We start from the raw sequence: 12,932 nt of genomic DNA on the forward strand, positions 1-12,932 counted from the left end.
CCACCAACAGTGCAAGAGGGTTCCCTTTTCTCCACACCCTCTCCAGCATTTATTGTTTCTAGATTTTTGATGATGGCCATTCTGACCATCAGAAGAGGTGTGAGGTGTGAGGTGATACATCATTGTAGTTTTGATTTGCATTTCTCTAATGATTAGTGATATTGAGCATCTTTTCATGTGTTTGTTGACAATCTGTATATCTTCTTTGGAGAAATGTCTATTTAGGTCTTTCTTCTGCCTATCTTTGGATTGGTTTTTTTTTTCTTTATATTGAGCTGCATGTGCTGCTTGTATATTTTGGAGATTAATCCTTTGTCAGTTGCTTCATTTGCAAGTATTTTCTCCCATTCTGAGGGTTGTCTTTTCGTTTTTTTTATGGTTTCCTTTGCTGTGCAAAGGCTTTTAAGTTTCAGTAGGTCCCATTTGTTTTTGTTTTTATTTCCATTACTCTAGGAGGATCTTGCTGTGATTTATGTCATAAAGTGTTCTGCCTGTATTTTCCTCTAAGAGTTTTATAGTGTCTGGCCTTACACTTAGGTCTTTAACCCATTTTGAGTTTATTTTTGTGGATGGTGTTAGGAAGTGTTCTAATTTCATTCTTTTACATGTAGCTGTACAGTTTTCCCAGCACCACAGTACCATACTGTCTTGATTACTGTATCTTTGTAATATAGTCTGAAGTACGGGAGCCTGACTCCTCCAGCTCCGTTTTTATTTCTCAAGATTGTTTTGGCTATTCGAGGTCTTTTGTGTTTCCATACAAATTGCGAAATTTTTTGTTCTAATTCTGTGAAAAATGCCATTGGTAGTTTGATAGGGATTGCACTGAATCTGTAGATTGCTTTGGGTAGTATAGTCATTTTCACAATGTTGATTCTTCCAATCCAAGAACATGGTATATCTCTCCATCTGTTTGTATGATCTTTAATTTCTTTCATCAGTTTCTTATTGTTTTCTACATACAGGTCTTTTGTTTCATTAGGTAGGTTTACTCCTAGGTATTTTATTCTTTTTGTTGCAATGGCAAATGGGAATGTTTCCTTAATTTCGCTTTCAGATTTTTCATCATTAGTGTATAGGAATGCAAGGGATTTCTGTGCATTAATTTTATTCTTTTTGTTGCAATGGCAAATGGGAATGTTTCCTTAATTTCGCTTTCAGATTTTTCATCATTAGTGTATAGGAATGCAAGAGATTTCTGTGCATTAATTTTGTATTCCTATACACATCATTAGTGTATAGGAATGCAAGAGATTTCTGTGCATTAATTTTGAACCACCTGCTACTCTACAAAATTCATTGATTAGCTCTAGTAGTTTTCTGTTAGCATCTTTAGGATTCTCTATGTATAGTATCATGTCATCTGCAAACAGGGATAGTTTTACTTCTTTTCCAATTTGGATTCCTTTTATATTTGTCTTCTCTAATTGCTGTGGCTAAAACTTCCAAAACTATGTTGAATAACAGCGGTGACAGTGGGCAACCTTGTCTTTTTGCTGATCTTAGAGGAAATGGTTCAGTTTTTCACCATTGAGAACGATGTTGGCTGTGGGTTTGTCATATGTGGCCTTTATTATCTTGAGGTGGGTTCCCTCTATACCTACTTTCTGGAGAGTTTTTATCATAAATGGGTGTTGAATTTTGCCAAAAGCTTTTTCTGCATCTATTGAGATGATCATATGGTTTTTCTCCTTCAATGTGTTAATATGGTGTATCACATTGATTGATTTGCATATATTGAAGAATCCTTGCATTCCTGGGATAAACCCCACTTAATCTTAGTGCATGATCCTTTTCATGTGCTGTTTGGTTCTGTTTGCTAGTATTTTATTGAGAATTTTTGCATCTATGTTCATCAGAGATATTGGCCTGTAGTTTTCTTTTTTTGTGACATCTTTGTCTGGTTTGGGTATCAGGGTGATGGTGGCCTTGTAGAATAAGTTTGGGAGTGTTCTTCCCTCTGCTATATTTTGGAAGAGTTTGAGAAGGATAGGTGTTAGCTCTTCTCTAAATGTTTGATAGAATTCACCTGTGAAGCCATCTGGTCCTGGACTTCTGTTTGTTGGAAGATTTTTCATCACAGTTTCAATTTCAGTGCTTGTGATTGGTTTGTTTATATTTCCTCTTTCTTCCTGGTTCAGTCTCAGAAGGTTGTGCTTTCCTAAGAATTTGTCCATTTCTTCCAGGCTGTCCATTTTATTGGCGTATAGTTGCTTGTAGTAATATCTCTCATGATCCTTTGTATTTCTTCAGTGTCAGTTATTACTTCTCCTTTTTCATTTCTAATTCTGTTGATTTGAGTCTTCTCCCTTTTTTTCTTGATGAGTCTGGCTAATGGTTTATCAATTTTGTTTATCTTCTCAAAGAACCACCTTTTAGGTTTATTGATCTTTGCTATTGTTTCCTTCATTTCTTTTTCATTTATTTCTGATCTGATATTTATGATTTCTTTCCTTCTGTTAACTTTGGGGTTTTTTCATTCTTCTTTCTCTAATTGCTTTAGGTGTAAGGTTAGGTTGTTTGAGATTTTTCTTGTTTCTTGAGGTAGGATTGTATTGCTATAAACTTCCCTCTTAGAACTTTTTTGCTGCATCCCATAGGTTTTGGGTCATCGTGTTTTCATTGTCATTTTTTCTAGGTATTTTTTGATTTCCTCTTTGATTTCTTCAGTGATCTCTTGGTTATTTAGTAGTGTATTGTTTATCCTCCATGTGTTTGTATTTTGTACAGTTTCTTTCTTGTAATTGGTATCTAGTCTCATAGTGTTGTGGTTGGAAAAGATACTTGATACAATTTCCATTTTCTTAAATTTACCAAGGCTTGATTTGTGACCCAAGATATGATCTATCCTGGAGAATGTTCCATGAGCACTTGAGAAGAAAGTGTATTCTGTTGTTTTTGGATATAATGTCCTATAAATATAGATTAAGTCCATCTTGTTTAATGTGTCATTTAAAGCTTGTGTTTCCTTATTTATTTTCATTTTGGATGATCTGTCCATTGGTGAAAGTGGGGTGTTAGAAAGTCCCCTACTATGATTGTGTTACTGTCGATTTCCCCTTTTATGGCTGTTAGCATTTGCCTTATGTATTGAGGTGCTCCTAGGCTGGGTGCATAAATATTTACAATTGTTATATCTTCTTCTTGGGTTGATCCCTTGATCATTATGTAGTATCCTTCTTTGTCTCTTGTAATACTCTTTAAAGTTTATATTTTCTGATATGAGAATTGCTACTCCAGCTTACCTTTGATTTCCATTTGCATGGAGTATCTTTTTCCATCCCCTCACTTCCAGTCTGTATGTGTCCCTAGGTCTGAAGTGGGTCTCTTGTAGACAGCATATGTACAGATCTTGTTTTTGTATCCATTAAGCCAGTCTATGTCTTTTGGTTGGAGCATTTAATCCAGTTACATTTAAGGTAATTATCGATATGTATGTTCCTGTTACCATTTTCTTAATTGTTTTGGGTTTGTTTTTGTAGGTCTTTTCCTTGTCTTGTGTTTCCTGCCTAGAGAAGTTCCTTTAGCATTTGTTGTAAAGCTGCTTTGGTGATGCTGAATTCTCTTAATTTTTGCTTATCTGTAAAGGTTTTAATTTCTCCATCGAATCTGAATGAGATCCTTGCTGGGTAATCTTGGTTGTAGGTTTTTCCTTTTCATCACTTTAAATATGTCCCGCCACTCCCTTCTGGCTTGCAGAGTTTCTGCTGAAAAATCATCCATTAACATTATAGGGATTCCCTTGTATGTTATTTGTTGCTTTGTTGTTGTTCTTGCTGCTTTTAAGATTTTTTCTTTGTATTTAATTTTTGATAGTTTGATTAATATGTGTCTTGGAGTGTTTCTCTTTGGGTTTATCCTGTATGAGATGCTCTGTGCTTCTTGGACTTGATTGACTATTTCCTGTCCCATGTTAGGGAAGTTTTCGACTATAATCTCTTCAAATATTTTCTCAGACCCTTTCTTTTTTCTCTTCTTCTTCTGGGACCCCTGTAATTCGAATGTTGGTGCATTTAATGTTGTCCCAGAGGTCTCTGAGACTGTCCTCAATTCTTTCCATTCTTTTTTCTTTATTCTGCTCCCTGGCAGTTATTTCCACCATTTTATCTTCCAGCTCACTTATCCGTTCTTCTGCTTCAGTTATTCTGCAATTGATTCCTTCTAGAGTATTTTTAATTTCAGTAACTGTGTTGTTCATCACTGTTTATTTGCTCTTTAGTTCTTCTAGATCCTTGTTAAATGCTTTTTGTATTTTCTGCATTCTTTTTCCAAGATTTTAGATCATCTTTATTATCATTACTCTGAATTCGTTTTCAGGTAGGTTGCCTATTTCATCTCCATTTATTTGGTCTTGTAGGTTTTTACCTTCCTCCTTCATCTGTAACATATTTTTTTGTTGTTTCATTTTTTTTTCTTTTTTGATGGGTGGTGCTCTGTTCCTGCCTTACTGGTTGTTTGGCCTGAGACGTCCAGCACTGGAGTTTGCAGGCAGTTGGATAGAGCTAGGTCTTGGTGCTGAGATGAGGTCCTCCAGGAGGCCTCACTCCAATTGATATTCCCTGGGGTCTGAGGTTCTCTGTTAGTCCAGCGGTTTGGACTCAGAGCTCCCACCACAGGAGCTCAGGCCCGACTTCCGGCCTGGGAACCAAGATCCCACAAGCTTCATGGTGCAGTAAAAAAAAAAGAAGAAAGAAAAAAAGGCATAGTACAAGATCAAAGAATAAAAAACAAAATAAAATTAGAAAGATAAAAAATATATTAGGAAAAATAATGAATCAACAAGGTAAAACAGAACCCCAATCTAAAAGAGGAAAAAAAAAAAAAGCCTTGGCTATGGGGGCGGAGTTTAGGCGGGGGTGGAACTTAGGTAGGGGCGGGGTTTAGGGTGGGGTGGGACCTAGGCAGGTAGGGGGGCAACGTTCAAGCATGGGGCGGGGCCTCTGCTTAGGACCTGCGCAGAGGGGAGAGGCAGCACGTGGAAAGGGGGGCCTCTGGAATGTGTAGTTCTGGAGTTTGGGGGTAGGGCCCTGAGTGAGGGTGTGTGGGTGGGGTTTAGGCCCAGCGTGTTGGACGGGGTCTCTGAGTGTAGAGGTAGGGCCCTGGGTGGGTTGTAGGGCCAGGGCTCAGGCTTTGCACGGCAGGAGGGAGGCTCCAAGGGCAGAGGATTAGGCCCGGGAGCCCAACAGGGCTCCAACTGACCACGTTCCCTTCCGTCCCTTCGCGCCCCTACCCCACCATCTCCCCCAGGGTCTCCCCCGTCGCCGCTCGACCCCTAACCATGGGTGGGTCCCGTTGGGTGTAGGAACTCCTCCCCTCCCTCAGCCACCCCTCAGGGGTGCTGGTCCTGGAGGTTCGGCCTTTTTCTCCCCCTTTCCTCTCTCCCACTCCCTCAGGACCCACGTGGCTGGAGGGGTCCTCCGTGGGCAGAGGATCAGGCCCAGAATCTCAGCAGGTTCCTGGGGGCCTAAGTGGGTAGGGGAAACCTGGCCATGCTCCCTTTTGATCCTCTGCCCTCCCAATGGTTCCCCAATTTCCCTCTTTGGGCATGGGATCCCTTCCCCTCCCCCAGCTGCCCCTCAGGGGCGCCAGTCCCCTCCAGCCTCCACTTCTCCTCCCCCTTCACTCCCCCCATGCCCCACGTCCTACCCGGTCACTGTAGGTTCCTCCCATCCCCTTAGATGTCCGTGGTTGCCCACTGGTGCCCGGTAGGTGCCCTAGTTGTGAGGAGACGCGAATTCCGCGTCCTCCTAGTACACCATCTTGACTCTGCCCTCTCTGTAATATATTTTTAAACGATCTGTAATTTGTTTTAAAAGTTACAATGGATCACCTTTTCCCTCTCCTGTGAATCTTGCAATTTATGTGAGCCCCAAGTTACAACCTAGAGATGATGATCCAATAGCGGCTGCACCCAAATTCGCCCCAGCGGTCAGTCTTCCTTGAAAAGGAACTGTTTTGAGGGGCTTCAATTTCTAAGTTCTAGAAAGGGATGACAGTAAGTTTGATCTCACCAAGTTCAAGAGTTTGGTTACCTAGATTGCAGCGTTGGGAGGGATCCTGGGTTTATGGGAAAGGATGCTGCAGTGATTAATAATGTCCATCATGGCCATGGGCATGGCGAGCGGCCAGCCGATGGCTGGGGCCATCCTGAGACCACTTCCTAGACATCCTGCAATTTACATTTATATCACACTTCATGACTTGCAAGGAGCTTCCACATCCTTAGCATCATGTCATTCTCACCACAAGCCTATGAGTTAGGTCTTTATAGATGGGAAAACTGAGGTTGTGTCCTATGTCTGAGGGGCCACAGCCAACTGACATCACCTCCACTGTTGCCTCCAAGCCCTCAGCAGCCTCCTGAAACCACTGGGGGTTCCACTGGCTCCCCTTCTTCCAGAAACAGGAAACCAAGTCATTACCCACCCACCAGGCCTTTAGTTACCTGCTTAACATAGTTTCCTCTATGACTTGCATACCCCTCTGTCTCCTAATCCAGAGAACACAGCAGCAGTGTACAACTGCTGCTAACAGCCTCACACACCCCACCTAACACACCCTCAAAAATCCCCTCTTCCCTGGAGCAGCCTCTGCATTTGCCTTAACACATTCCAGAATCATGACTTGCTCACACCTACTCCCTGGCCCAGCCAAAAGTCTCCTGGGAACCTCTCCACTGCCCCGACAAGCCCTCATTACCCTGCTAGAGAGGGCTCCCAGGGGTTCATTGCCCAAGATAACTCAGCTCCCAGCGTGGAGAAATAAAAGCTGACTGGTCGGCTGTTGTATCTCTTTATACCACAGGAAGGAAGTGAACTTCCAGGTCAGGTGGTTCTGGACTCTCCAGTGTGCCTCCATGAAACCACACAGCACACAGGTAAAGCTCACCTGGGTGACCCACTCCCATGGGCAGGACCAGACGGGGCACAGGTAAGATTGGCCATAAGCAAGTCCTGGCCAATCAGCTGTGACCTGCCATCCCAGGTGTTGTGACTCAGATTGGAACGCCCTCTTCATGCAGACATAATGAGCCGTCCTGGTTGGAGCCTTTCATGTTCACCCACGCCAGGCACTCTGCAAGGCCCACCTACCTCTTCTGGCTGCCTTCTGGGTGCCCTTCACCCCACCCTGGCCTGATTTCCCCATCCACCCCCACCTTCTCTTTGCTTCTTTTCCCTCCCAGGGTCACAGCCTCTAAGCCTCTTGGAACATGGGCTCCAAGGAGGGCACCCTAAGAGGGCAGACTCCAGCCCCACAGAGCTGGACCTGGGGCCCTGGCCAGGAAGCTGGAAGGCACATAGCCCCTCTGTCCGTTCACTTCCACAAGGCTCCATTCTGGGTTCCCCTTCTTGTCCTGGGCCTCCAGGACAGTCACCTGCTGGCCTGCCTGCAGACTCACTTCATGGCTGCTTCTGGCCACAAAGGGGTACACTGCCACCACCTGAAACACACGGGGAGCGACACAGAAATGGTCAGGGTGGGAGGACAGACAAACCTGACCTAGAGAAGCTGTTTATCCTCTTCCCTCCCACCCGACTCAGTTCCCATCGCTGAGCAGTCATTGCCTCCCAAATACATCCTTTATCCAAAGCCATCAGCTACTTCCGCTACTCCCACTAATAGCTACTATGTGGCAGGCTCTTTGCCTGGTTTTGATTTTCACAGTTCTCTAATTCTGTTTGCCCCATTTTTCAGATAAGGAAATTGAGACTCAGAGAAGTCAAGGAACTTATTCAAAATCACAGAGGAGTGAAGCTGGCCTGTCTGACCTCAGAAGGGGTGCTCTCAGTCCACTGCTGCCATCTCACTGAGCAGGGGATGCAGCATCCCTTCCCCACAACCCTCCTCAGATCAAAGGGTGTCATCTGCCCAGGCCAGTTTCCCAGCTTGGAGCAGAGACAGGAAGGAGGTTAGGTGACTTTGTTGAAAGGCAAAAAAAAAAAAAATTGGAGGAGAGGGCATTTGTTAGGCTGATATTTCACCTCCCTGGGCCTCATTCTCATCATCTGTGAAATGGAAGTAATGATATCCTTCCCTCCAGGTAATTGTGGGAATTTAATGAATGGATGCCTGTGCCTGGCACATAGTAAGGGCTCAACAAATGCAGGCTGCTTTCGCTATTTTTACCATGACTTTTATTACTGTGTGCCAAGGCTCAGGAACAATCAGGGGCAAGGGGGAACTGGGATGACCCCACGTGAGTCCCACTGAGCAGCCCCACGACCAAAGAGGAAGCGGCTGCTGTGTCTGGGCAGATGGACAGCTGAGCTCACCACATGAGCCCCTGGGCGGGTGTTCCGGGACACTACCCACACTGGCGGCCACTGGGATTGAGTTGGGTGGCGAGGCTCTCTGGTGGGATCCCTGTGGGTTCTTTGCTGATGGGTGGGTATGTCCAACAGGAGGCAGCCCTGGTGTACCACTTCTAGCTAAGGCTCCCGGCACTGGCCTGAGAGTCCTCCCAGCATGTGCCACAGCTGTACATCACAGCTTCCGCAGGCTTCTATGCAGCCCTCCTGCAGCCCACTCCAGGCTCCCTTAGCCACCCTGGCCTGCGGCATCCCCTGGCTCTTCACTGCAAGCCTCTGGGCTCCCACCCCTCAGCCTGGGTCCTTTCTGTTGTTCATCCATCACCTGTGAAGCTCCTCCTTTATAACTGTGAGTGCAGCCTCCATTTACTGAGGCTCACATATGCCAGCCAGCTAACTACCTCAATCAGCCCTCACAGCAACCCCACTAAGCTTCTGCCCCGAAAAGCCTTCCCAACACTTTTTGTTTTGAGATATAATTCACATGCATACATTCACCCTTTCAAAGTGTACAATAAAGTAGTTTTTAACATGTTCGCAAGGTTATGCCACCATCACCATTATCTAATTCCAGAACATCTTCATCATCTCAAAAAGAGACCCTAGACCACTTAGCAGTCACTTCCCATTCCCCCTGCCCCCAGCCTCTGCCAACCACTGATCTACTTTCTGTCTCTATGCAATTGTCTATCCAGGACATTTCGTATAGAGAATCATACATTACATGGCCTTCTCTACCGAGCTACATGTGGTAGCATGTGTCGGCACTTCATTCTTTCTTGTGGCTGAATAATATTTGATTGTGTGGATGTGCCACATTTTGTTTATTCCTTCATCAGTTGATGGATATGGGTTGTTTCCACTTTGGGGCTGTTATGAATAATGCTGCAACGAACATGCATGTACAAGTTTCCCATGGCTTTTTTTTTTTTTTTTCCGGTACGCGGGCCTCTCCCTGTTGTGGCCTCTCCCGTTGCGGAGCACAGGCTCCGAAGTGCAGGCTCAGCGGCCATGGCTCATGGGCCTAGCCGCTCCGCGGCATGTGGGCATGAACCCGTGTCCCCTGCATCGGCAGGCGGACTCTCAACCACTGCGCCACCAGGGAAGCCCTCCTCCCATGGCTTTTAAGGGAAAGCCAACACCCTCACCAAGGCCACAGGCCCGGCTGGCTAGCCCCACCCACCTGTCCAGCCCACCGCTCTCACCGTCCCAGCCCCACTGGCTCCACTCAGTTCCTCACTCACCCTGTCCTCCCCGGCGCTGGGCCTTTGCATTCGCTGGGCATGCTTTCTGGGAAGCTCTTCCCATCCACAACCCTTTATCCAATTACTTCCTAACCACCCTTCAAATCTGAGCAAAAGCGTGATTCTTCTAAGAAAGACCTTCCCTGAACCTCTCCCACACCTAAGGCTCTGGCACTTAGCACTAATAGAACTGTGATTATTTATATGATTATTTTATTAATCGCTGTTTTCCCCACCTCCCAGATTATAAATTTGAGGAAGGCAAGGGCCAAGGTTGACTTCTGCTCATCACTGCATCTCTTATTTAGCACAGTGCCTGGTGAATACTGAATAAATGAACAAATGCATGAACAAACGAATGAACGAAATAATCCCACGTGCTCTGCTAATGGGGAGCGAGGGACTAACTCCCTGCTCTTGATGTGGCAAGGACGAGAGGCTCCTTTCTCCAGGTCCCACCCTGGCCAGGACACTGGTGTGGCCACTGACCGAGGCCCTGGCCTCACAGGGTGGTAGTCCCTCTGGACAGGAGGAAAATCAAAGCCCCACTCCAGATGGCCATGGGGATGTGAACCCACCCGCCCTCTTCCAGGCTCACCTGGGTCACTGCTGGGACAGAAGGGACAGAGGCCAAGGTGGGCTCTGGTGTCTGACGTTGGGAGTCCCTGTGAGGCCTCGCCTGCCCTCTGAGCTCCTCCTCACGGGGGACCACGTGGTACAGCTCCAGTTTCCCAGCTGGCACGTACCCTCGATGTCCTGCAGGACACACAGAACGTTATCTGGCTGTGGATCACACTGCCCATCCCTTTCAGAGGTAGAGGAAGTCACCACCATTCACAGATGTGAATATCTCCAATACAGCTTCTTCACACTAAAATGGACCTCAAAAGGTTATCTCGGAACCTCACAAACTGCCCCCCACCCCGTACCCTCCACTCACTCTTTCTAGCTTCTGCTTGTTCATCCCAGTGACAGCGAGCTCATTCCCCACGGAGGCAGCCCACTCCATTTGGAACAGCTCTGGCAGAGATAAAAAGTTCTTCCTCAGAAAAAAAAAAAAGTTCTTCCTTGGAAAAGAGAAAAGTTCTTCCTCGGAAAAAAAAAAGTTCTTCCTCGGACTGGTATGAAGACTATTTTCCTGGTGCTGGCACCACTGGTCTCCTTTCCAAGCAAGGCCACTTCCTCACCGCAGGACTGCCTTTCCCAGGAGGCAGAAATTGCCTTTCTCTTCTCCAAGTGCCCCCAATTCTTTCTCGTGTAACAGCTACTCCAGTGGTGCTCTGGTCGCTGTCACTGTGAATGGCCATCACCTCCTGAGAGCTTGCTTGGTGCCAGAACCAGCATCTGATCACCTAGTCTTTCCATCAACTCTTGAGGTCCGTATTGTTATCTCCATTGTATGGCTGAGCCAACCGAGCTCAGAGAGGCTCCGTAACTCCTCCAGGATCATGCAGTTAGTACAGTGCAGAGTTGGGGCCCAAACCCGGTCCTCTTGACCCCAAGGACCTTGTTTTAATCCCCATTCAGCTGTTTTTCAACTTGAGTTAGGACTTTACCCTTTCATGATTCTTGCCAGATTTGTACCATCTTAATTTTTTTTTAATAAACTCACTTTTTAAAACTTAGTGTTGTACTATATAATAATGAATAAAATCATGGGTTTCTGTACTAGTTATATTTTTTCTAATACACATTAAAATACTGAATTAAAATAAAATGTCTGAAGGGGGAAAAACTGTCGGCAGATCCCCTCCCAATAATCCTGTGTAACCCTCATCTTGTGGGTCACATGCCCCTCTGTGGAAGACACTCTGGTGGGCCTTCTCCTCCTGGGTTCATGGTGCTCCTTGCCTCCTGCCCTGCTCCCTCCTGGGGCCCCTACATCTGAGCAGCACACCAGGGTCATGACCAGCGCAGAGGGAACAGGATAACACCTCCCTTGTTCTGGATGTCAGACTTCTGTCCACACAGTCAGGATCTAAACGTCACTTCTCTGCGTATCTCCATCCCTTCTCCATTCCTTCAAAGTGATGCTGAGTTCTCTCCACAAAACTCTGTCTACACAAATGATCTGTGAGGTCCCCAAGGCAGATCTTTGTCTTCCTTACACAGCACCCAGCACACAGTAGGTGCTTGATAATGGATATTGTAATGTAAGAGTGAATTTCTCTTTTTGGCATATCATGCACCACACTAAGCCGGCTGTACCCCATGCCCTCCATGTTCACCTGTGTTCATTCCCATCCTGGATTTGGACCCCTGCCCACAAGAGTGCCTATGTCTCCCCACTGGCTCCTGTTGGACAGTTTTCCCAAAGGGTGGGGAAGTGCCCATGAAGTCCCACATACCTCCAGTGTCCACCAGCCATCGGCTGCTGTTGCCTTTGGTGTCCTTGTCCTGAAGGAGGGCTACGACGTGGCCCCGAGGCAAAGTCAGGTCCAGAGTCCCAGACCCGCTGATGTTGCTTGTCACCTGGTACAGCTTTCCTGGGCCATACCTGCTCAGGAGAGCCTGCACCTGGTGTTTAGCCCCTGGAAGGAGTGGCTGGGAGAGAAAGGACAGAGACAGGCACAGGTGTTGGAGCTGGAGTGTTAAAGCTGGCGCCAATGTTGGCCCACGTGCTGACAGCTAGGAGTCCTGGGCCAAGCCCACCTCTGCTGCCCATCGGTCCATCCCAGTCGGGGCAACCGTCTCCTCACTAATAGATGGCTGGATCAGATGAGAAACACATGCTCTTAGTATCCAAAGGCATTTCAGAAGAAACTTCTAACTTAACTTCTAAAATCCTTCTCTGGTCTAAACTTCTTGGGTTTTCTAAACTCCTAAGGCAGTTTCTGAGTCTCTCCATTACAGAACTCCAGGACTGGGGCCTCAATTCTGCCCATAGCATCAAGCTAAGCTGTCCCACAGGAAAATGCCTTACACATGTCTTTTAACCCCAATGAGCAAAACTATGAGCTTCATGTGGGCACCAGGCCTTACTCGCCTGGCATCTTAAACAGCCAGCACAGGGCCAGCACATGTAGACACATGTGTGAACAAAGAAAATGTGGTTTTTTATTCCATGCGTTTTGAGTCCACAAGTATTTATTGAGCTCTCTACCATGTACAAGGCATGGTAAGCCTTGTGAATGGCATAGCAGAAACAGTTTTTCCCCGATGGAAATTGCCATCTAGTTGAAGAGAATGATTCAGTGCATTTTCAGAGCATCCAAAAATCTCCTGGCACTGCCTTTGTTTTTTCATTCACTGTTTCCAGCAAAAGTATCAACAAGAAGGGACTCAGGCGATGGTCCCCTCTTCGTAAAACAAAGAAGAAATTTAAAATGTTGGATATAGATTTATTATATATTCTCTCTCGCTAGATATATATGGATAG

At 46.0% G+C, this 12,932-nt stretch overlaps 1 protein-coding gene across 8 annotated transcripts in view; it reads right to left on the minus strand.

The window, feature by feature from the left end:
* Positions 1-6,778: 6,778 nt before the first annotated feature.
* The window catches only part of ARHGEF37 (Rho guanine nucleotide exchange factor 37), a 69,467-nt gene continuing 63,313 nt past the window's right edge, over positions 6,779-12,932 (minus strand). For 5 of the 8 annotated variants that reach the window (XM_049708202.1, XM_049708205.1, XM_004280364.3 and 2 more), the window contains 3 exons: positions 11,902-12,097; positions 10,152-10,309; positions 6,779-7,441 (listed from right to left, as the gene is read on the minus strand). In XM_049708202.1, coding sequence (XP_049564159.1) covers positions 7,232-7,441; positions 10,152-10,309; positions 11,902-12,097 — 564 coding nt within the window. In that variant the 3' untranslated portion in view covers positions 6,779-7,231. Of the gene's footprint in view, positions 7,442-10,151; positions 10,425-11,901; positions 12,098-12,932 lie in introns of those variants that run through there. The other 3 variants (XR_007476565.1, XM_049708206.1, XM_049708207.1) reach the window with 3 other exon arrangements.

This window comes from Orcinus orca, chromosome 3 (assembly GCF_937001465.1).
Source record: "Orcinus orca chromosome 3, mOrcOrc1.1, whole genome shotgun sequence".
Lineage (NCBI taxonomy): Eukaryota > Metazoa > Chordata > Mammalia > Artiodactyla > Delphinidae > Orcinus > Orcinus orca.